This window comes from Rhopalosiphum padi, chromosome 3 (assembly GCF_020882245.1).
Source record: "Rhopalosiphum padi isolate XX-2018 chromosome 3, ASM2088224v1, whole genome shotgun sequence".
In the NCBI taxonomy this organism is placed as follows: Eukaryota; Metazoa; Arthropoda; class Insecta; order Hemiptera; family Aphididae; genus Rhopalosiphum; species Rhopalosiphum padi.
In genome coordinates, this window is record NC_083599.1 from 52,568,433 (window position 1) to 52,595,386 (window position 26,954).

Here is a 26,954-nt window from a genome sequence, read left to right on the forward strand (position 1 = left end):
CACAGTATCCAAAACTCTTCTGGGGGGCAAATTTATTTTTGATTGTAGGAAACAGTCAGCTTGTAAATCACATAACTCCATTTGAAAACCAGTAGGTTGTACTACTTGTACTGAGATATCAACAGTCATTGGATTGTTAAGTAATTCAAATTTAGGTTTCAATATTTAAAAATCTTTAAATCGTGAATTAAATTCTGTTATTAGTTCTGTAATAATATTTTTAAATTTAATAAAGCATACCGATTGATTTTCAATTTTTTTAATTTCTTGACATGATGAAAAATATGTAGTATCATTGTTTTCTAATGTGTTTTTAAATATTTCTAATTTTTTCCGAAAACCTTCAGTATTACTAAAAAGCTGACATATATTTTGTCCTCTACCTTGTAGTTTTTTTTGGTGGGGGAGGACAAAAAAAAAGCTATAACACGATTCCGCAAATTTAGTATATATATACACGATTCCGCATAATTTTAATGCGGAATCGTGTATATATATATTAAATTTGCGGAGTTGTGTATGTATATCAATGGCTATTAAAATCAACACCGAAAAAAAAGGCTTCGCGGGCCGTGGGTTGGACCATTCTAGATTGTAGGGCATTAGGGCAACTCATAAGCGTTTCATTATACGATTTTAATTTTAAAACTAGTTATGAGTTTTTAAGATGTTTAAACAATTTACAATTTTAAATAAATGTGTACAATCGTATTTTGCCGAAAATTAGAATTTGAATATGAGGACATGAGGTGACTATACTATCTATACTATAATTGAGTATACTTGGTGGTGACAATAAGTAATCGTAAATGTACTTAATATATGTTATGAAATGTTATTAATATTATCCATCATATTGTATTAATATCTATTCTGATGTTTTCTTATATTTTATAATTCATATTATAAGTCTACCTTTCTACTGTTTAGTATCAACACTAGCACAGAATCATTATTGACGATTAAACAGTCAATTGCGTTTTTATATTTTTATTTTTTTGTTAAAGAGTTTTGTCAAATGTATGGCTTAGTTATACAAGTGGGTACAACCAAGTCTTGGAGCCTCCCTGGGTGCAAAGCATAAATTTAACATAACAAATAATAATAACATTAATAACTAATATATTGGATGAGTAATAAAATACCTATGCATTTATTATTCTTAGATTTTACGTAGTTATTCTTTTTTTTAAGCCCTTTAAGACCATCTCTATTTATGCAAATATTATGACGAAAATATCAGTTAAAAAATAAATTGTAGATCTAATTATTGTTACAGTCATAGGCGAAACTACACACATAGAAATGGGACAGTTGTTTTAACTACATACTATGTTGTCAAGCATTATAATTGAAGTAAACTGCATTTGTAGGTTAAATCAACTGCAATAGAGCGTTAATCTAAATATAATATTTCAACTATTTGAAGGTATTGAAATAACTCGTAAAAATTGTTATTTTGAGAATCCAGGTTATTTAATTTAAGATGTTTTGAGGATTAAAATGACTACAAGTTAATGAGTTATTCTGAATTATTTTTACTCTTAAAATAAACATCGATGCACGTTGTTGTGACTAGCCTAGTTGATATGATAATTGATATTGCACTAATTTAAGTTGTTCTCAATGTTTGTTTTATTTGAATCTAATCGCATAAAAAAGTATGCAATGAAAGATACCTGTTATATTATATTAGGCTTGTTATTTGTTATTTAACTTAATTTGTAACATTAAATTAAATTAAATTTTTTATCTGCATTTATTTTTTAACGATACAATTTAAGGTACCTATTATATATTGAGAGGCAATTCGTATTCGTTTAATTTTGCTTTATTAGCATAGGTGAATATTGGGGGCTTAATCCTTCTCAAAATGTAATCAAGCCACACCGCAAGGTTGAAGAGTTTAAAAATATATGTTTACATGGATCAGACAAACATGTTAAGCCCCCCCAAAATGTGATCAAATATCTGCGTATGTTCATTAGTTAATTACCTACAACAATTTTTTTTATAATATCTTATAATTACATAGGTAAATTGTAGATATGACTTTATTTAGATAACAGTGTTTCCACAACTAATATTAAGATAGGTAGTGGCTCAGTAGGTTAGGCGTTAGGTTAGGAAAACTTAGAAATTTCCCCAATCGAAGTTCAAATCTCTGACAGTTCTTAAAATTTTTTGCAATAGATGGATAAAAGTAATATTAATTTTAACTCCTTAAAATAGTTGAGATAACATTATTGATGTAGTTATACTGATACTTTTTATGAAGTAAATTAGAACTGAAACTGGCGTTGTATTAACTAACATAGATGAATTAAACCAAGTGGTTACTATTAACTACATAGCGTAGTCAAATTAACACTCCTTCATCCTTAGGCGAAATCTAACGCTCGAATGTGCACGGAATTGACTTATTTGGTGGTTAAAACAACTCCACAGTTTTATGTGTGTAGACACTTTTATTAGGGCAGACCAAATGAAAAATATAAAAAAAAATTCTATTGACAATTTTTTATAGCAATTTTGTTTAATGTATATACATATTATATATAATGAATATTTATTTACAATTTAAATATTTAATAATAAAAAATTTTTTTAATAATTAATACATTTATTAAAGATATACACAAATTATAATTTATTTATTTTTTACTATTTAAATTATTATTATTAAAATGTCTATGGTTATATAATGTTAAAAAACATACATATTATATATGAATGTTTTTTAATGAAAGATTATATTTCTGTATAGGTAGTCGTAGTTTTAAAATTATTCAGAATTGTTTTCATTTAAATTTGGTAATTTACACACTTGTCCTGTATCATGTGTCGATTACAAAATAAAAATGACGAAAATATTGAATTTTTCAATGAAATTATATGAACAGAAAAGCGATAAAATTGATAAACTATAACTATCGATAAGAAATAAGAAACTCAAGAAACGATTATGATCGTTTTTTTTTATATCTAAAAAACAAATCACTGACGAAAATAATATTGAACAAAACTAATTATTATCCGAGTTGTCACACGCGGTCTTTTTACAGGTTTGTGACTTTAAAAATACATTTAAATTCAACAAACAATAGATAATTGTTTTAAATAGCATTAAATGAAAGCTTGACTTCTTGGACAATGAAAGTATTAAAGTACACGAAATAATGTAAATTAATAATTACTTACAATGAGTAATTTGAAAAAATTATAAATGCCCAGTCTTTTAAACAGCGATGCGACTAACGGGGGTTAATAATAAATAAATTATTTGGTGATGTATTAATATTTAATGTGTATAATAATAATATGGTATTATATTTTAAATAATAATTAAAATATTTGGCTATTCTCTATCTATAAAAAAAATATTCTAATTAATAATTACCTCTCCATAATTTTGTAATGTTAAACGCAAGAATCTTGTGAACAACCGCTGTTGCCGGTCAATGATAAAAATACGAATTTATAGTAAAATAAATAATATGAAAATATTAAAGTACGCATAATTGACAATTATTTTCTACGGGTATATCACCATTCACCACGCAACATGTCTAAATTAAACAATAACTAATAAAACCGATTATTCGAGTACATAGAATACGACTCCATATTATTTCCATAATTAATGTTAAGAAGATGTCACACTAATGATTTTCTGTGGTAAAAACATGTTTACGCAGTCTGAGTATAACTCGTTTAATTTTGACTTTAGAATAAAAATACCTATTATAAAATTGAAAGATGAGAATATTTCGGTGTGCAAGACGATGCGTTTTTTTAAAAATATTTTTTTTTTTAAGTTACAACTCATTTAGAAATGTTGAAATTGTCATTATTTCTAAACAATATATTGAGCGTTGTATTCGGAATAATTAAAAAAACGCATCGTCTTGCCCACCGAAATATTCTCATCTTTCAATTTTATAATAAGTATTTTTACTCTTAAGTCAAAATTAAACGAGTTATACTCAGACTGCGTAAACATGTTTTTACGGTGTAAAATATAATTTGGTCCCGTCCGGTGCTGCTCCTAGCGGAACCGTGAATAAACAACGTCGTCTGCCACAACACAACTATATTTACATATGCGGGCTCGCAATTATATATTTATTTATACTCTTGCCACGATCTATAGGCTATAGCCACTATACATAATATCGTTATAGATAAAATGTTATTTTTCATTTACGACGTTCTATTCACAAATGTCACTAATGTTAGTGTGAATGACAGAGAACGAATATTATTATTTATATTACATAATTTCGATGACAAAATTGTGCGTCACGCGTCGTCGTTCATTGTCTTCAATTATTTTTTTAAGTTTTTTATTTACTCAAATTTTCTGAACATGGCTAATAAAAAAACCTAAAAAACAGAGGTACCTGCCAAAAAAGGGAGGCCGAAAACTAAAGTATAAAAAATTGTGTAAAAATACTAAGAAGTAAGTTCCAGTTTAAAAATAATAACCAAATAATTTTAAATTTTTTCAATTAAACTAGTATTTTTTATTTATTTTTAGCCACTTTTAATTTTTGAGTTTTTAGTTTTAATTTGATTTTATATGTGTACAATTATTGTAGATTGAAAGTATTGATTTATTTTAATATAGTATGCTCCCAAACCTAGTACTTTAACTTTGGTTACAGTTGTTTCCCGTCCTGAAAGTTCTGCTTCTGCAGAAAGGTAAAAGATTTTTTTTTAATTATAATTATATTTATATGGATGTTAATATGTTATAGTACTTTTGCAATTAAATTTAGGCTTTTAAATTTTGTTTTTTAATATATTTGATATTTTTGGAGTATACGTTTTTCAAATAATTTTTATTTCCTGTTAAATACCTATTAATTTTTACAGTGAAAATGCTAGTGTTTCATTTACGGAGGAAATTTTGTGTGAACAGCAAATTTCAGATATATTTCGTACACCCCCAACTGCATTTTCTACTCCACTTGCTGTAAAATCACCAGATCGTAGAATCGTAGAAATAGAAATGATTTTACTAATTTATCTTGTTGTGAGGTAGATAAAATAGAAGCTTTTGATATTCAAATTAGTAATGACGACGAGTATAATAACATGTAAGTAATTTGATACTAATAACCAGGGTTCGGGCATAATAACACCAAAATAAGTCATAAGTACTAAAAAAGGTAGATACCGCTCTGGTGTACAGTAGGTTAATGTATGGATAAATAAATGTTATTATTATGTTCATATTGTGTAGTATATTGTACAATTTTTTAATTTAAGAAATTATATCAAGTCCACATATTTGTACCTATACTTCTAATAGATACGAGCGGTATAATAATCGTGTAGTAGGTACCTACGAAACATTTAAACGAAAAATTTCACAAAATTTATATGCGAAAAATAAAGTTTTTAATTTTAAATTAATATATTATTAGTCATTTAAAAAAATATCACTTTATTATGTTATATTATAATCCTCATTTGTACCTATATAAATATAGTATATACTATATGATATTATAGTATTATACAAAACGAACAAATGTATACGTTTACATGTATACATATATATTATTTATTATAATGCCTAAATAATTATTTATAATATATACAAATTTTTAGTCAGTATTAGGTCAGGCCATGGCCTGACCCGTAGTTTCGCCTTTGGTTACAGTTTATTACAATTTAATATTTATAATATATATATGCAGTGTACTTTAATATGTTCTATAACAATCAAACTTAGATTTAAAATTGCATTACATAAGCTCTAGTAATACATTGTTCCTGGCTTGATACTTAGAATGCTTAGATACACAAGTAATTATGAAAAGTATTAAAAACCTGGGTCAATGCTTAAAAAAAATATAGAAAGTTAGTAAATTTATTTAATTTTTAAAATAAGTGATTGGTTTTATTTTGTTTATTTATTTTTCCAAACAATGCCATATAAAAAATGTTCAAAAAGTTGGTAAAGTTTTTAGTAAAATATTTTTGACAAATTGAAAATCTTTTTTCAACAATATCATTTAGTCCAAGCATCTATCTACAAAATTATAATATACTAAAATAAAATTCTATCATAGATTGATCAAACCCAATTTGTCAATTCAATCTGGAGTTCGACCGTCGACCATCAGCAAAATTATTCCTAGTTAAAGATCCTCTTGATGAATATGAACAAAGCAAATACTTTTTATTTTTCAAAATCAAATTTAAAACCTGTTTGGAAGTTTGTTATTAACATTACTTCTAAGACATGCATTGAGAAATTAATGATTTTACTTATATCAAATCAATATGAGTAATTTAAGACAAAAATTTCCAAAACTATATTCAAATTATATGTAAAAATATTTGTATGGAGTAGAAATATGTACCTACTTAGAACGTCGATCATTAATCGTGTTAAAGAATTTAACGAATCTTCAAACGTTGTTTGTTTGTTTATCCCGATAATTAAGAAAAATACTGGGAATTTTTTACTTTTGAAATGTTGCTGAAGCTGAAAATCAAACCATTTTTACTGCCTCAAAATGTGTCACTAGACACAAAAAAATAATGATAACATTTATCATTATGATATAAATACATTCTTGCTCTGATCAAAATCTAATTAGATGTTCATATCCAAGTATTAAGTTTTTATAAATATAAATAATAAGTAACTAAATATGTTTCTAAATTGTATGCATATTGCCAAACATATTATTTCAGTTTCATAATAATTTCTTTATTAATTTTAGAGGACATCCTAAAATCATTTTCCGGTCATAATATTTAGTTATAATAAAATAGTGATAGTATTATTATTATTATTATTTTTCGTTTTTAAATTTTATGTTGCGAGAATGTGCGCGTGAAACACATAATATACGTTTTGTTCTCGTCGTATTAATGTTGCATTCAAAGATGTTTTGTTTTATTAATTAAATGAAAGTAATCATGAAAGCTAATTAGTATTTCTTATATACTCATATTATATATCTATGGATATTGGATACTATCACAGCTCGGCTGTCCTGACCTATCCTAGACCCTGGGACTAATACATAAGTAATAAAAGTAATAACTGCATACATAATACAACTCAATACATTAATATATAAACACAAACAGTACATCAGCATAACAATATATCAAAACAGAATATAAACAATACATAATATACCATGTTAATAAGAAAATCTAGTAAAATAAAAATTGAGTACATTGTACATTCTTAATATAATAATAATAACAACATCTAGTAAAATAAAACAAATACACCTGATGTAATAGAAAATACAAACAAAAACAAATCTTATTTTTTTTATAGTTTATTCACTTTAAAATTACTTAAAAAAATTTATGTACTCAATACTGAAAATACCTCAAAGAATTTATTAAAATAGTTAAACAAAATTGGCATTTTTATTTTATTTTTAGTAGGAAAATATTTAAAAAAAAATTGTTGTGAAATCTAATGAATTTTTTTTATCATTTCATTAGAAACAAAATACTGAGATATGGTGTCAGTCATTTTATAATGTATTTATAATTTTTTTGTTAATAAAATATTATTGAATTAAACATAGGATAATGAATATTATGTATTTTTTTACTTTTTTTTTATTGTAGTTTCAAATCTGTGACAGTACAAACCGCGGACGGTGATATTGAACTATAGACCTGATGTTTAATTTATGTTAGTACCTAAATACCTTTACGAATTTTGATTGTGTTCACCTTTGCCATTATTTCTATTTGTAATTAACTTCAATTTCTATTTTCTAGTATTTTTGTTTTTTGAATTATCAAATAAAATATATCAACAATGTTGATCATTTCCCATTGAGTTTAGTTCTTCTATTGTGTAATTTATCATCTCAAATGGTTAACTTTATTTCCATAATTCAATCAGTTACTCTAACCATTTATATATAAACTATAAAGTGATTTAGGGGTACTATAATACTCGTTTATGGTTAAAATATCATAATATCTACAGTTTTTAATATTAGTGATTACCAAATATAAATTCTCCCCTTGGGATCTAATTGATCAACATATTAAAATTAATATAATGCTCGTTTTAATAGTAAAAGCATATTTACCTACTAGTAATTTAAAATGTATGATTTATCAGACATGGTTCCATTGTCTTTACTATGGAGTCAAAAATATGATAAGGTCAAAAACTCATAAACATACAATATGTCAAATGTCAATATCATGTGTCCATAAACGCTAGGTGATTCCAACTAGGTACATTAAAACATAAAATTTTATTTTATAAATTCTCAATGCTGACTCGGAATAGTTTAGTAGCATAATATTATGTTTATTTAACCAAATTAACTAATTATTTAAATATCTATATAATAATAAATTGTTAGAATAATTAACAAATACACTTAACTATATAATAATAAAATATAATAAATTACTAATTGTGAAATTAAAATACTTAATTTTAAAATTTTAAATAAAACTTAAATACTTAAAAAATAAAGTTCCACACTTGACAATATAGATTTTAACAACTACAAAACTTTGAGAAAATACGTATCATATAATTATTGTTAATATATTTCAGTTACTTGTACAAATTTTGTTAAATGATCAATACCAATTTCTTCTTCAAGTTGTTCACAGAATTTTTGTATTTCTTTTTTTGAAAAGTCTAATGGAGCATCTCTTGATAAGTATTCGACAAACATACAAACAAATATTGAGTTATCATAATGATGCTTTTGCTGTGGGCAATCTTTCACATTTATTAATGACCAACCGTTTGGATTAAAAACTTTTTTTTTTCTTTTTTTTTTTTCAAGTATTTCTTGTACCAAGTAATTCATTATTAATTTTAAACATTCCGTACCTTGTTCTCCGGAGCTATCATAATATTTAATAAATTTTTGTGTAAAATCGACATAAACCAAAGACCACACCTTTAGGTCTAAACATTCTTCTTTTATTTCTCCCATACAAATAGGGATAAATAGTTTTCTTTTTGAGAATATATCAACATAATTTGTAATATCCTTAACTCCATCATATCCTTTTTGATATAGATCTAAATAAAATCCTGTTTTGAAAGCATACACAAAATAGCGGATACGTTGTGTGATTAGCTCCATATACAAGTCTATTCCTTTATCAGATACAATAGGACATATATTTTGATAAGTATTATCGAGCTGATCATCACTGGAATCCATACTTCTACTTTCAACCTAGAATAATAAAAAAAATAGTTAATATAAAATATAGCCTTTTTCATAGGTACATCTTTAAACTAAAGACATTATTAATATCTAAATTATTAATTGATACATAATCATTTTTATAACAATTATTTCAAAACAGCCTAAGAATTTGTGAGTTAAGTTACATGAAAGAATGTAGTTAACTAAAACAGTAAAACACAATATAATGAATCTAGACTTTTGATAACATCATAATTTTTAAAAAAAAATCAGGAAATATCTACTACAAAACTACAATACTTTAAAATAAAGACATAATGTAAATCCACTTGTTACTATTCACCAACATATTATGAGGACCAAATATGACTTTAATAGAATATTATTGAAAAATACTCTTCAATCACCATACTTCTATAGTCAATAGTAAATACATATGTTATACACATTGTGAATTTATTTTATTTTTTTTAAAAAAAATGTAATTAGTTTTGATGTAAAAATTAAAAATATAAAAACATTACTACAATAGTTGCATAAATGAGAGCTAATCAAATGTATTGTAGTTATGAATTAACAAAATAAACACCCCTAAGTAATTGTTAAAGATATTATAAGTTTAGAATTATGTTTCCACAATAACAAAAATTATATTTTTATAAATGTAATTAAACTATATAAATTTAAATAATATATTAATTAATAAATAATTAATTTAATAATAATTAAAGTCAAATTGATGAATTGCGATTTTATCATGGTTTAGAACTTAAAAATACATAAATAAAAAAATGCTTTTATACTTATACATTTTTTTTTCTTTGCTCTAATGCAGTTATGAATTTAAAATATAAGTAAGTTATCAAATCAATATTACTTGGATAGATAACAATTATAAGTCATTAAGTAGTTGATGGTACAGTACCCTTATTTATTTCATGGTTCCGCAAAGCTAATTCAAATATATGTAGAAGTTACTCAGAGAGAGTATGCTCTATTTCTGTAGATATAGTCCAGGTCACAAATTATAAAAATATTTATGGTTTGTGGACATTTAAACATAATAAAAATACTAATGTTTAAAATTATTGTACTTTCAAATGTTATTTGATTTTTTGTTTAATATTATTATATTTTTATTTTTTGTTTTATGTTAAGAATAAAAACATCATAAACAAGACTAGTTAAGACTAGTTCAATTACAGAAATATACTAATAAAGTAATAAGTAAATATTAAAAATGTAATTAAAAAAAAAAAAACAATAAAATATTTTGGAAAATATTAACTATTATTAATAAAAGTTAGCCAACTTTTTATCACGTCTAAAAGATCAAAAGATAATGACAAAATTAAAATTTTCATTAGAATGATGATACATTTCATGAGTATAGTTAAAAAAGGACACATTATATTCTTAAATTTTAGGACCTTCTTTATCATTAATTAATTTCAAAGCAAGTTCTTTGTTAACAGGAGACAATGCCTGGGAATATTTTAATTATATCATTATTTTAAGTTAAATTATTATATTATTACTATACTTGAACTTGGTCACGATTAGTTCTTTCAGATTCAATTTTTTCTCTTATCTTTTTCCTACGATATTCTTCATATGCAAATGGTTCTGCGACAGATTTAGCTTTTCTGTACAATTTTATATCCACAAAATATCCGAGCATATATGCTTTTAACAAGTTTGTTCCTAAAAAAATTAACACATTTTTGATATTTTTAAATCATAAATGTTTTCTTCCTCATCACTAGGCCTTAATTCCACCATACCACCAACTCGGAACTTTTTATCACGTCTAAAAGATCAAAAGATAATGACAAAATTAAAATTTTCATTAGAATGATGATACATGACATGAGTATAGTTAAAAAAGGACAAACATTATATTCTTAGTGACATTATTTCTGATTATTTTTTTATAATTTACATACTGTATGTATTATGTTAATTGTTTATTATTAATTTTAATTATGTATTTTTTTAATATTTTTTTGTTATAATGTTATAAAGAACATTTTTAGGCCCAGGGGGATACAATGTTTATGTAAAAATACCTAATGTTATTCTCGTAAATAGTAAAGTAAATTTAATTTTAACTTAATTTTTGTTCTTAAATTAGTTTCTTAACATGAGATTTATGTATTTTTCTAGGTAACAAAGCAAGAAAATACTTGAAAAAATTTGTAAAAAAACAGTAGTTTCAAAAATTAAATATTAAAATGATTGTAAATGTTATATTTTTATATTAATTGTATACAATATTTAAATCAAATAACAAATTATAAAGAACATTTGGCACAAGTTACAACGTCCTTTAAAAACTAAATTAATGTCATATTAATAAGGAAGTATCTCATTAAATAAGAATTGTTAGAACAAATAATTAATCTTCATACCTAGTTCTAATTAACATTATATGTCAATTGTCCATTAATGGGATAAAAATAATCACATAAGCAAAATGTGAATACTAAAATTCAAAAATACAATACAAATACAATAGTTAAGAGTACACTGAAGCACATGCGAGGATCAACTGAAATGCTACAGCATCCCTTGTTCTAAAATATGTTTACTGTTATCGGAATAAATATGCCTTAATAATTACTCTACTTGAATGTGAATTTTTGAGGCAATTTAAAACTCTCTGATAGATACTTGGGTAGATATATTATTTATAAAATAAATATAACAATCATAAAGATTACATTTAAAGTAGTCAGTAAAGAAATAGGTTAATTAGTTTGAGCAGCCTTTTTTTTTTTTATACATATACTCTGAAATTTACTTTATTCATTTATTAACATAATATTTATACTATTATTAATTTCAAGACCCAGTTTTATACACTACTTAATATTGCACCAAAATCAATTTTTATTGAATGTTAAAATAATAAAATGTTTTGTCCCAAAAGTAAGATTTAATAGATGATATAAATTAAAGTGCTTTTAAATATAAACCAGATTTTGGAAACAAACTATATGGTATTTCAAGATACCATAAAATATGAAATTTTTTAAGAATAAAATATTATAAAAACTGTTCTAAGTAGTTTAAATAGTATAGGTACTTACATAAAGTGAGCTTATTAAAAATATAAAGAGAAAAATCAAGAATACAAATTGTATTGGATTATCCCTAACGTGCCATTAAAAATCGTTAGTCACATCTTCACCAATTTTTGTTTTGGAAGATTGTGAGTTATAAAGAACTAGGAGAAAAAGGCTTCCCTAGGCTGCTGTTCCTCTAGTTATTGTACTGGAAGTGAAGATAAAAATGTAACATGAGTATTGTACTTAGGTAGTTGGTATATATTTATATTTTTATTTAATAATATACCTACTATGCCGCAATTGTTTAATTGGATTTATGATATCTAACATAATATCATTTACATTTAAATCATTGAACCGTAGGTAATTAAGTATTCTTCCAGAAATTAAATCCTTAATTTACAACAATTATTTAAATTTATTTATTTTACACTATAAAATATAAGTTACAAACACTTAATTTAATTTAATAAAACAATTACTGCCTACTAACGTTAACGCAACAGCTTATCAAGAAAACATTTGTTTTGTTTTACTTAGACTTCACGTCGTGCAAACAGAATTTTTGCACTCTACTCGATACTCACTAGTTATTGTCTACTGAAGCCTGATTGCAGCAGCCAGCAGAGTGGTGAGCACTTGTCCGGTATTCCGAAAAATGATAATGATCGAATATGTCGAGCCGCGCGATTGGGCGTCCAAAACTGCTACCGAGTCACGCGTCTTTCTCCGCGTCGATTCCGCACAAACACCGCTCCAGCCGCGTTATGACGAACCTGTCCGGACCCCTTGTCGTTTAGAAACGCAATGAAAATTATTTTCAACTACAACGAACAATTACCGAACACGCGTGATTGCAATCGGCAGACTCGATGTGGCGCTGGTGTTACGCGAGAACACGGTTGTCAGTTTATTACACGCAATAAATCAGAACCGAAGAAATCGTACAAGTATAAACATTAAACGGACTTTTATTAATTTATGACGCGAAAATCGAACAGATAAAAACCGGCAACAACTGGCAATTAGCGAGGAATGGTGGCGAATGGAAGCAGTGCTACCTGTGGACGTTCGCCGATAGCGGCTATAACAGCTATAGCTATAGTTACTATAGTAGCTCGTAGTGTTCGACCGCCGCTATTACGTTAACGTTCGTCTACGACGTGTACACTGTACGCGCAGCGCGAATGGACGCCGTTAAGCGCGACTACACAAACACGTTAAAAAACGCTCCTATCGCGGGACGCCACGGAGATGAGTAATGACGATCGATCAGCTGATAGAGTCTTTGTTAACCCGTAATCTGTTATACGAATTTCCAAGGAGGATGTGTACGAGTCCAAGCACAGGCCTTAGCATAATGCCTTTACCCGATAATAATAATAATAATAATAATAGTAATAGTAATAATAATATAATTGTAATTATATTATTTCAATCTGCGTAATATACTAATATGCGTTTGTTTGTTTATCCGATTTACGGGAACGTTTACTGCTGCCGCGTTTTAGGCCACAATCACTGGATTGTAGAGTAGCGGCCAAGCGTATGTGTGGTTGGTGACACTTCCGGCTCACCACCAGGCATAAACAAAGAAAATAATCGATAAAGCAACTCGTCCGGCCCGAACGTCTCTTCCGAACGATTGTGAAAAATCGGAAAGGCCTGATAACATTTCTGAATTTCTGATAAACATGTATAAATGATAGTATTATTATAATTTATAAAAAATTATTGTTTATAGACCTTAATACTATAGTCCAGTGGTCGGCAACCTTTTTGGACTCCCGGGCCACATTCATAAATTAATAAGAGTTCGCGGGCCAGACAAAAATAAAAATATTATATTCCAAATTATTTATCAAAAAAAAAAAAATTTAAAGCGGGCCGTATACAATAGACGCGCGGGCCGCCGGTTGTCGACCACTGCTATAGTCTATACTCGCAGCGGTTCCCAAACTGTGCTCCGTGGAGCCCTTTGTGCTCCGCAATGGCTTACCAAGGGCTCCGTTTGTACTACCATATTTACTACATATTTCTTGGAGGCTCCACGAGATTTAAAAAAAGGCTCCGAGGCTAAGAAATTTTGGCAACCACTGATTTAGGTAATATAGTCTTCAAACACAAACATTTGTTGGCGGGATATTAGAAAACAAATATTTTTTATTAACCGCTCTACCGCCTTTTACCAATTCCACAAGGTAGTATTCACTCACAGAGAGTTAGCAAAAAATTGTTTTGTTTAATCGTATACACTTGAAATTCATGAGCCATTGGTGTGTGAACGTTACCTAAAATATCAGGTTTTAATTTGCCGGCGGCGATAGGAGCCAGGAGGCGGAGTCACCAACCTCACATACGTTCGGTCGCTACCGAAGTCCAAATCACGCCGTGTCGTAGCCCGCAGGCCGCAGGCCTATACTACTTCTTAGGAACTGCATCACACTACAACTACATGTGCACTGCCATTAGTGCACATGAACTATGAAAAAAAACTCAGCCCGTAAAAACTATTATTTTACTAGCCTTAAAATTTGTTCTGGATATAAATTATAAATACACGCTTACTTTGATTTTTTTATAGAATATTTCGCAATCAAATTAGTAACGATGAAAAAAAAAAATTCGAATTTTGCATTTATTGAAAACGTTTAGTAGGTATATTTAATATTAAATTCAATTATAAACAAAATATACATAATTTTTTTAATGTTTTTTTTTTAATTTATAATTTGGGCCTACTACCCACGCCGAGGTACAATTCCAACGTCAACGTCGTCAACCGGAATGGATTCATTTCGTTTTCCCTATGTGGGGGTAATGAGAACTAGTGAGTGTGTTGTTCTATCGTCTATCACCGCGGACCGCGATCACCGTCCCGGCCAATGTAAACACACGTAGCCTCACCGTAGCCACGTAGGCTTGTGCGGCGGGGGGGAGGGGCAGGTACGGCGCCAGAATTTTTTTCAAGGGGGCGGTAAAGTGCAAATACATTTTTTGAAGGGGCAAGGTCAACAATTTTACTTCTTTCAATAATAACAAAAAAAAAGTTAGGTAATGATCTATATATCAGTGAAAACTGTAATACTGCAAAAGAGTATTTCTGCATAAAACATATATTTAATATATATAATAGTAATATTACTAATATTTAAAAATAAAAATACAATTCAACGTAAGAAAAAAATTTAAATAAGCATATTTATGTTTAAGCCACTATTTTTAAACATTTTAAATCGTACCACTTTTATCGATTATAGAGATTGAACAATGAAGATAGTCATCCTATTTATTATTTACGATAATAAAATAATACGTCTATCAAAAATAAATACACTCGTAAACTGTACAGCGCTACAGTGATAGTTGAATCGTCGATTAAAATTATGAAGAAATCAGCTGGTCATTTTCCGGTTGTTCGAAATCACAGAATATTACTTGTGTTCAAAAATTGTTTATATTATAATATTTGAGGAACTAGTTTGGTCTAGTGCTCCACGGTCACACGCCATTTAATAGGAGTTAAAATATGGGGAGGAGAGGGCGCGAGAACTATCCGCCCACCCTAGCTCCACTTGGCACCATCTCTGGGGGAGGGGGGTGGAAATCAACAAGTAGTAAAGAGCTAGTATTACCTATATTTATAACAAAAAAAAACTAAACGCATAAGTATTTTAAAAGCTTATACAGGTTAAATTAATGAAGTACCTACAAAATAAAATTCTTCGGTTTATTTCATATATATGCAATATATATTTATATACATATTTATCACCTCCTGGTTATGATCGTATTCTCGATATATTATTAAAAAGTTGACCGATTAAATTATCAACTATAAATTAGAAAAAATTTACTAATAACTAAAAAGTTAGTTACTAAAATTACCGAGTCTTATATATATTTTTATAATGTTATTTATTATAGTCATTACTCATTAGTACCTATTTTATTAGTTATTTATAATCACAAAAAATATTTGTTGAATTTTAATAACTGTGTGTTTTTTCTAGAGATGTAAGCTCGGTTAATTTACCAATTATTTTTTTATACAGGTAAATATTTTTTTTCCGAAAAAAATAGCATGTTACATCTCAAATTAAACGTCTTAACGAGGTGAATATTCATAACATATCAATAGAATGGAACAGTTAATAATATAAACTTAAAATGTAAAAGTTCAATATGCCTACAACTACTGATAGTGTATTACCATAATATATAATATATATCTACAACTATATGTTATTAATACATTTTTTTTATTATTAAATTATAATTGTAATTATTTATGTAGGTATAACTAGAAAAAAAGACAAATATGTAAAACTTTAAACTAGAATTTATTTTGATTTTTGGTGTTAATGTTATAGGTATCTATAAATCTGATTTAATTAATTTGCAATTTATTTTATAGGTACATTTTTAATATTTATGTACATATAAAATAACTTGAAATATAAATATAAAAGTCAATAATACACTACAAGGTACTTATACAAAGTCATTCATTAAATGTACATAGTACCACGAACGTCTTATTATTCAGTAAATAATAAAAATAAGCATTACAGTAATTATAAGTTCATGAAAGAGGCAGTGAAGAGTTCCTGGGGTTGTCCCTATGGTTATATACAAGAATATTATCAAAATTTACCAAATTTACGTAAATTTTTCTGGGTACATTACCTGCAAAAAAAAAATTACGTAAATTTTACATCTCTAGTTTTTTTCAAAGTTTTATTGTTTGAATTGTGAAGTTAATAAATATATTGAAATTGAACATTAAGAATAGAATTCATTAAAAATAACTAAATAGGTAACTCAAATAACTATGTCGTTATAAATAAAAAAAAAAAAACGAAATAAGTTAGAAGTTACTACAAAAGTAACTATACTAACTTTTTATAGATTAATAATTTAACAATACGCAAGGCAGATGAAAAAGATAAAACTACAACCCCCCTCTTTTATTTCTTTATAATAGAAGGTTGTGTAGTGGGGAGGGTTACTACCCCCCACCCCCACCCCCTAAGTGTTTACATATTATTTTGTCTAATCTATCTACAAACAGTTATTTGAACAAATTAGAGATATTATTTCAATTCTCAAGTACAAGTGAAATTAACTAAAAAAAATTTCATTTCCTGAAAAACCTACTACAGTACAAGCTCAGCTCATCCAACTAAAATATTACAATATTACTATCAATAATTAATTTTAAAGCAAGTTCTTTGTTAACATTTGGCAATTTCTGGAAATATTTTAATTATATCCATGGCCGTCCCGAACAAAATAATAAGGGGGTGAGATGCATTAATGTGCTAACTCAAAAAAAATGTTTTCGCTTCGCTCGACAACTATTTGCTACCTACAAATTACATACATAGTAGTCAGTAAACATATTTTACACAATATTACAAATTCTTAAATATTTTACTATGTTCTCCATTTTACTATCTCTTATATATATATATTTTTATAATATCTTCACAAGTACACTACAATAAAATATTTTCAATAATAAAATGTATAACACTGTTGTATATTTACAAAACTATTATAATTTTCCATTTAGTAACATAATATAATATTGCTTTTATTAAATGGTTGATAAAATAACGTAAATAATGGTTGAATAGAAGAAATACATGATTTTTAATGTTCATTTGTTTATTTCAATAGAGTATCTAGAACTGAATAGAACCATTTTAAATTCTTTTTATAAAATAGATGCATTGTGAATTCAGCTTGAGTTATGGTATTAGAATTAATTCGTTTAGGAGCTAATCTTTTACGATGATGTTATATTTAACAAATATAAAATAATAATTTAAAAATAGGTAACTGGTTTTAATTAAAACTTAACTATTTGAATATAAGTTAAATTTAATTAAAATAATAATTGAACTTACTTAAATAATTTAATTTTTCTATTTGAAAAATCAAAATTCAAATGTTTTAAATTATTTAACAAACTATATTTTAGTACTTAAATTTTATTAAAGTAATTGTGTTGGACAGTTGGTTATGGAAAATTAACTTATATACCTTCATCATTATTATAAATTACAATATATTAATAAATTATTATCCCATCATATTTGTACTTTAATTGTAGTATTTACAAAATTATTTATAAATTGTATAAAAAAAATTATAATTTGCCATGTGCTAACTCAAATACTTAATGTATCAATATGCCAACTGACATATACATATTTTACACTTGGGGAGGGGGGTAAGACACCCCCTAGAACCCTCCTTCGGGACGGCTCTGAATTTATATCCTTGTTTTTAGTTTAATTATTATATTAATAATTTCTATACTTGAACTTGGACACGATCAGTCCTTTCAATTTTTCCTTTGATGTTATTCATAAGAAAATTGTTCTGCAATTTTTTTTTGTACAGTCTAATATCCAGAAAATATCCGTGCATTTTAGCTTTTAATAAGTTTGTTCCTAAATATTAATAGTAATGGTAAATTTATTATTTTCTTGATTTGCTACCTCTACTTATCGTGATATGTTTTTTTGTTGTAAATACATATTGTAGTTATTCTAAGAATGGCGTAATATTGAAAATACTATTACTATATTTTTTTATATATACCTATATATTTAAAATATTATTACTTTTTTTTTATTATACGGAAATATCTATCAAATTGATGTGTATAAAACAGTATTCACATCATATTATCCTAGTAAAATACTCTTTTGCAGTATTGTTATTCATTTAAGTTAGTACCGTAACTAGGATTTATTTTTTTTTTTTTTGGGGGGGGGGCTTAATTGTTGATGGCCAATTATGACAACAAATTAAGTTTACACTCTAGCCCGGATGAAACGGGGGGGGGGCATGGCCCCCAAGCCCAAAATTGTCTTAATCCGGGCTTGTAATTGCACTGTATTTCTGATAATATAATTCATATAATTATATATATTATCAAATTAAGATCAATTAAGTGTGATAAAAGTGGCGTTGCTTTATCACCACAAACGGTAATTAAATTAATTAATAAAATTATTGTCGTCTGACATTTCGGGGGGGGGGGGGGGTGAGGGTTGAGTATGGAAGCCCCCTCCCGGCTACGGCACTGATTTAAGTACCTACACAAGTATACAACATACCTATTCCTTTTGTACAAACGTGGTTTGAAATTAATTTTTGTACGTATCTATATAGTATGTATCTTAAGTGTTTTGAGCCTGGGTGTAACTCTGGGTTACCCCCCAAAAAAAAATAAAATGTATAAACAGCAGGAAATAAAACTGCAGAAGACATGAGCTTAAAGTACGAATAAATGCTAAAATACTTAGTATGTTTGAGTCTCATCGGGTAGTCAGCGCTCTCGGTGGCAGTTTAATAAACATTCATAGCTATCTTTAACTATTATTTAATATTTATTTACCATATAACTTTGTAAGTTTAAAGATATTCAATTTAAATCAATTAAAAACAGGGTAATTGATTTTATTTTTTTTTAATTACCTATCACCCAAATCACATATTACTTCATACTTATTACTAGTGATGTAAAATACTTGAGTAAAAGTAATCAAATACTTTTTGTGTATTAAATACTATTGTTCATTTTTTTTTTCAAAAAATATTATTGTCCACTTCAATAATAATTGTATTCAGTTGAGTGAACATGACAAAAAAAAAAGAATCAATACGACGAATGATAATTTAGAAAATATCATGTTTCTGAAGTGCAGTATACAATAATTATTTAATAAACAAATATAAATTAGCATATACTTGTAATGTTTTAAGCAATTATTAAGAAAAATGACTGATCGGACAAATACAAAAAAAACAAATAGGTCAGAGTCTGAAACACTTCTCTATTATATAACATATACATCTGATAAAAAAATAACTGAAAACATGCTCTTGTAATAAATGAATCAATCAATTACTAAGACAAAATAGGATAGACCATTAATTATAATATTTTTATATATATACATTAGAAAATTGTTTTTAAATACTAAATATTACGAAAACAATTTTTTTCTTGGTGTTAGGTATTGCTATAGTAGACTATATTCTTCATTCAGATATTAATTATAAATAAATTCAAATTATTATTTTCATTACTGAAAAATATTTATAAGCCATTTTTTTGTTATTGAGTAACCACCAAACAAGACATTTACAAAACATATTATGTTCTATCTGCATGTTTATTAGTAATATTTGCAACACATTCTCATGTGTCTTAAAAATAATTTATAAAGAGTCTAGAATTTTGTAAAAGTCAAAATTTATACAAATCAAATAAACGATTAAATAAAATTGTGTGGTATTAATTATATTTGTGTACATAATATTCATATTTAGGTGTATGTCTGTTATCAGATTAGCTGATGACCGCTTGAAGAATGTCACTTATTTTATCACCGGCTGATTTTTCCAACATTTTTTCAACTTCTATTTGTGTATTTTTGTGTATGTCACTAGTCTAACAAAAAAAAAAAAAGACAAAAAAAGTACATAAAAAATTAATATTTAAACAAAATATTATTTAATATATTAAGATTATTATGTTAATCTACTTCATCATTATTTTTTTTTGTACACATAAACATATTAGCATATTAGCATTATATTTAAAAAAATATATAATAATCAGGGGTTCTTAACAGTATAATATACATAATTTATATGTTGTTTGTAATATTAATACTATTTCTTTGTTATTATTATAAGATTTTTTTATATATGTTTACTTTTGTCAAAGGGCTAAGCCCGTAAAATAAATAAAATAATGTATACCTACATAAAGGATAATAGTATGATAAACTTGGTACAACACTAAATAATAAAAAATTGTATGTTTCTTAAGTTCTTAAGTATGTTATATAATATTTTACAAGATGTGATAACCTTTGAGTAATATGAATTATTTTATTTTTATTTATGAAAATTAATTTTAAGTGGGTATAAAATACATAATATAATAATCTATTTGTTTAAAATTAAAAATACCAGTATATTATATAATATTTTCAATTATTAATTATTAGCTGTTGACAATCTGGTAAATTTAGAAGTTTAAAAAATACTTAGATTATTTTATTCATTTATTGTTATAATACATTTTGAATAGTCTGTAACCCTTTTTGGTTTTTGTTTAATGTAATGTATAATGTTTAGACTACAAAAAATACTTTTATACTAAAACATAAATTATTTTGCGGAATTAATATGAGTTAAATTTAAAAATAGTAATACATTTGATAACTTGTTAAATCTCTAGTTTATAGGAAAGCGAACTGATAAATTAAAAAATAATAAATATTTACTTTTAAAATAATTTCAATTTTAGTCATAACATTTTTAAATTACTTTTCCTACACAAATACTTATATTTATATCTTGATAATTGATTATATTACATTTGGTTGTTCACCAATATTTGGCACTTCCAGGTGGATTTTCAACTTACATAATTTTTCTAGCACAGCAATACCTTGAAAATAAAATTACTATTATATTATATTTAATATAATATTGAAATTTTTTAAAATATACATCAAATTTTTAATAATAGTTTTTACCTTCTTTTCTGTTGTTACTATATTTACATTCCCATGCATCTAAAAGCATATTATAATATCTGGAGCTATCAAAGTATTGATGATATTTAAAAGATGAGGGGGTTGGAAATACTTTTTGAAATCTAAAATTATTAAGATCTGAGTAGTATGTTTTTGTCTTTCGTATTAAGTTATAAATATATTAATAAAATACATACGAGCCAATTTGTGTAAGTTCATCTTCATATGCAATAAGATGGCGAATATCATCTGGTAATAAATCGTCTAGTATGCTATCAATATACTAAAAAAATATATAGGTTTATGATTAATTAATATTTATAATAGTAATTAATAATTTAGTACTTCTGCTCTGGATTCAATATTTGTATAATATTCTTGTTTTTCTTTTTCTTTAGCAGATAAATTGAATGCATATAATCTCTTATCATAACATAGTGTTGATTTGACTCCTAACATCTTGAGTAAAGTATTCTAAAGAAAAATTTTAATTCAATAAAAATATTTATTAAAATATATTTATATTAATTTTATAAGCTATCGTAACTTACATGTGTACTACGAGACATTTTATTTGGGATATGATAACCAGCCATATTCATTAGGTCTTTAACCAAAGGTCCTTTTACAGCCAAGTCAAGCGGAGAAGACGAATGCAATGAAGGAGATATATTGACCTAACATTGTACATGTTTTACTATTCAATCTTACAAACGTGTAATTCTTGTTACCTCTAATATCCACGGTTTAAGATATTCATCGAACAAAACATCTATTCCAAACAACTCATAAGCATTATATCTATTATTAAGATTTGAATTGCACATTTGACTCATTGGTGATTCACCACTAATGACAGTTTTTACAACTAGATCTTCTAAGTCTTTCCACAATTTTTTAACATCAATTTTGAGTTCTTTCTCCATGTACGTCCATAATGATCGTAATGTCCTAAGTCATCGTAATTAATTAATAATCACTATATTTAAAAAAATATGAATCCCAAAATTAAATCTAAAATAAATATACTTAATACAATATATTTACCATTTATGACCTTGACATGCATCAGCATCTTCATTTTCAGTGTACTGACTACTAAGTCTATTAATACTGTAGTTGGTCAAATGCATATATCGATCACATATAGTTTCAAGGTCAGATGAATACTTAACTAAAATATTAAAAATAGATAAATGATAGTTTCAATCTCATAACTATAGTTTTTATACCTGAAGCGAATCGTACAAGCCCATTATCATAGAGATATAGACGAAGAGGATTGATTGAAGTGATAAGTATATAAAGTCTTAAATCAAATTTGGTGTCATTAATTAAATATGGATTATCTATGTACCTTTGTACAACTAAAGGCATTTTCTTTGGTATTTGAGCCCATTTTGATATAACACGAATTCCAGATCCTCTAGCTGATGCTGGCTATATAAAAAAAAGGAAAAAATAGAAAAATTGTACATTATTTATCATTATTTTAAGAAACAAATTTAAAAGTAATACAGGCTTAATAATCCATTTATCTTCATCATTTTTCTCCCAAACTTGTCGTAAATTTCTAGCTTCTTGAGGTAATATATACGACGTGGGTATAAAGCCAAAATGTTCTTTACCGTATTTTAACATTAAACGTTGCAAGTTTCTCCACAGCCTATCTTTACGACCAATTTGAAAAGTACCCGGAAAATGGTTAAGTTTTTGCTGTTCCCAAAGTGTTTTAAAGCATAATGATTTCATATGTTTACCCCAAGTTCCAACCCAGTCATTTGATTCTTAAAAATAATAGCATAAAAACATACATTAGTTATTTTTATTGACATTTATGTAATACAAAAATAAAAAGTATAAGTATACTCACGTGATCGAGGTAACATCATTAATTCATTAGGCGGAGGAGCTGCACCACAGAAAGCATCAATGATGGGAGGTGTAACACCACAGTGATTTTGTAAAGAAATGGCATTAGATTGATTAGTGACGATAGAAGGATCAGTTGTAGTATTTTGAACTAAACAATGCTCACTTCTTACGAGTTTAAAACCACTATTTTGAATAGTTCGACGTACAACAATTGGCGTTATAGGACTTAATTTCCATTTTAATAACTTTTGTAATGATAATGGAAAAGATTCACCTGTTAATAGTAATTGAAAAATTAAAGTTAACCAAGTACACTAAATATTTTTACAATATTAATTTGTAGTTTACAATTTTACAAATAAATTTTGGTTAGTTTAGTGAATTGTCTATTTGAACTTCGAGTAGGTGGCTATGAGCTTAATCTTAAATAATTTGAATTTAAGTACCTAAGTATTAAACTAAAAACATTGGTAGGGTACCTTTAACATCGTGTGGAGAAAATCGTATGTATGGTGGCATATTAGAAAATAAACTAGGTCTTAAGGCTGAATGATATTCAAAATTATCTTTTTGTTTTTGAGTGTCTGTAAGTTAATTAAAAATTATTATTAGTATTATAAGTATGTATATAAGTACCTCTATAGTTATATTTCATTTTTTTCCATTTAATTTAATTTATATTTAAAATATATAATACTTGAAAACAAATTATCGAAAGTTAAATTATTTTGATGGCCAGTCATAAATTCTTGTTGTATTTCCTTGTTAAGGTCTATTGGAGATTCTAAGCTTCTTCGAGCATCTATTAAAGAAACAGTATATAAATTAACTAATATAAACTATTAAATAGTATGGTTTCGAGTTTTTGTTAAAATTTACTTTCAGATGTTAAGTCCACGTGTGTTTTTAACGAACTAAAATAAAATAATTCAATTATTTGATTGAAAAATAAAATATTTAGTTTTTTAATTAATTGTATTCTTACTTAACAGGAAACACTGATGTGATGTTTGCGTTATCAGTCCGTTTTATAGTTTTAGGTATTAATTTTGATTTTTGTTTTTCATCACTATTAAGTATTAATTCTGGTTTTATTTTTTCAAGAATCTGTTTGTCTTCTTTAGTAACCATTAAAGATTCTTTTACTTTGGGAGTATCTTTAATATTTTTCATTGATTTAAATGGTTCTTTTGATTCTACAGGCATAAGTGTAGCTGTTCGTACATGGTTGACAAGTGTTTTTTGATTTGGAATGTCCATAAGATCTTTATTCTTAAGATTTGTATTATTCAAATAATTATTTATAGCCGAAGATAAGCTTTCTTTCTTTTGCATTACATTTGTAGACATAAGAGACTTAGAAGGAACCGTTGGTAATATCTAAAGTAGAATTATATAATTTAAAATACAGATAAATAAAAAAAATATTTTACTGAAATACTTACCTTCCGTTGACGATGAACAGGGGGTTGTTTTATAGGCATATCATACTTTTTAATTGATGCATAATTAAGGCGATTAATATTTTTTAACTCTTCTTGATCTTCATGTTTCTCATTAATTAACAGCTGTCTTGAATTATTATGATATTGAGACGTATAATTGCGACTTTTATTCTGTTCTAGTTCATACATAGATTGCATTTTATTATTTTTCTTTTTACCACCTTAAAAATAATGGATATTTTATGATGTAGGTATTGTCTAATTTTTACGAATTTTTAAAAATGTATTCTTCTGCTTATAAATTGTAATTTATTTGTCAGACAATTAACCAATAATATCAATTTTGATTTTAAATAAGAATTTTTAACGAAATAATTAGAAATTATTTAATTAACTACTAACTTAATGAATGAGGATATTTGGATAATGCATTCGAGTGGTTAAAATTGTTCAATGTATGATCAGTATTTAAAACTAGAAAGGGATTGCATTTTAAAAATTTTTCTGAACTGTAATCCATTGATTGATGTAAGTTGTGTTACTATTTGTTAAATAGTCGAGATCTTTTTATTCTATTTATATATGTACATTACATACGGGGCAAAACCATTTTCTATTGCAGTCCCTACGATTGGTAGATCATAATATAAATTTTGATATGATATAATGATTTTTTTAGTAAACTAATTATAAATTACTTTTACTACTTACCAAATGAACGAGGGTATCTGGATAATGGATTTGAATAGTTTAAATTGACTAATGTAGGATCAGTATCCAAAACTAAATATGGTTTTAATTTTAAAAGTTTTTTCGAACTATGATCCATTGTTTGATGCAAGTTGGTACGAACAGTTTGTAAACGATCTATAGGACATCGCTGTTCTTTAATTCCATCTGATGAAATTGTATTATGTTCTTTGTGGATATCAAATGATCGAGATTTTTTTTTTATATCCCTATGAACATTACATACGGGACAAAAACAATTTTCTGGTGCGGATTCGTCATGTTTAGAATTATTGATCATCTCTTTGGTTAATATTAAGTATGATTTATTGATTATCTTTTATTAACTTGTGTATTATTATAAAATAACTGTTAGATTTGTCTGTTAAAATAATAATATAATTAAAAAATTAAAATAAATGGATTCGCCACTGCCTAGAGTGGTCCAAATTACGACACTGATATTTTATTTTATTGGAATAAAATCAATTAATTGAAACAAGTACTTACTTAAAAGAATACGCATAGATATCATAGGCATTTATTGTATATTTACAGTCGATGTAAAAACCTACTTCAGTCTTCAAGATTAAAATAATAAATTTATTTAAACATACTGATCGCGTATAAATTGAATTCTAATTTAATAAACTCGTATAAAATTATAAAAACTTAATATATATATAACGGTAATAAAATAATGAATGAAAACATATGAAAAAACTCACCATGGATACGATTAATGATTATGATAATTGTATAGTAATAATATTTGATAATATTATAAACTCATAACGAAGACGATGACTTCAACGAGTATGGTTGTTGACGGTGGACACAACTTACGACAGCGTGTTTTGTGCCTGCTAAACAGAAAACATTTTAAGTGGCGGCGTGCGGTAGTCGGTAGCGGATCATTTAAGGATGGAGCGAATCGGTATAACAGATTTATATGTACTAAGAATGACGTAACTGAAAATAAATTTCCGAGGGGAGAAGTCCAAATATGTTTTTATATACTATACTTACATTTATATTTATTTTACGTTCAAAGCTTTTTTTAATAATTTC

The 26,954-nt window shown here is 26.3% G+C and overlaps 1 protein-coding gene and 1 pseudogene across 3 annotated transcripts; both read right to left on the reverse strand.

Annotated features, from left to right (window-relative positions):
* Positions 1–825: 825 nt before the first annotated feature.
* On the reverse strand, positions 826–26,184 carry LOC132927482 (uncharacterized; annotated as a pseudogene).
* LOC132924628 (sentrin-specific protease 1-like) lies at positions 8,402–13,574 on the reverse strand. Of its 3 annotated transcripts, none has more exons than XM_060989044.1 (3): positions 12,847–13,574; positions 10,732–10,892; positions 8,403–9,215 (listed from the first exon to the last, which is right to left on the reverse strand). In XM_060989044.1, the coding sequence occupies exons 2-3, from the start codon at positions 10,867–10,869 to the stop codon at positions 8,562–8,564; spliced, it is 792 nt and encodes a 263-aa protein (XP_060845027.1). In that variant the 5' UTR covers positions 10,870–10,892; positions 12,847–13,574; the 3' UTR covers positions 8,403–8,561. The 3 variants fall into 3 exon arrangements, with proteins under 3 accessions (XP_060845028.1, XP_060845027.1, XP_060845026.1); XM_060989043.1 differs by having other exon boundaries at positions 10,732–10,998; XM_060989045.1 differs by lacking the exon at positions 10,732–10,892 and having other exon boundaries at positions 8,402–9,215.
* Positions 26,185–26,954: the final 770 nt, after the last annotated feature.

Excerpts from the sequence above, each read along its gene's own strand:
- LOC132924628 (XM_060989044.1), bottom strand. The coding sequence starts at position 10,869 with ATGCTCGGATATTTTGTGGATATAAAATTGTACAGAAAAGCTAAATCT. Across the intron at positions 9,216-10,731 it reads CTAATCGTGACCAAGTTCAA|GTTGAAAGTAGAAGTATGGA; the intron begins GTATAGTAATAA and ends TTATTATTCTAG.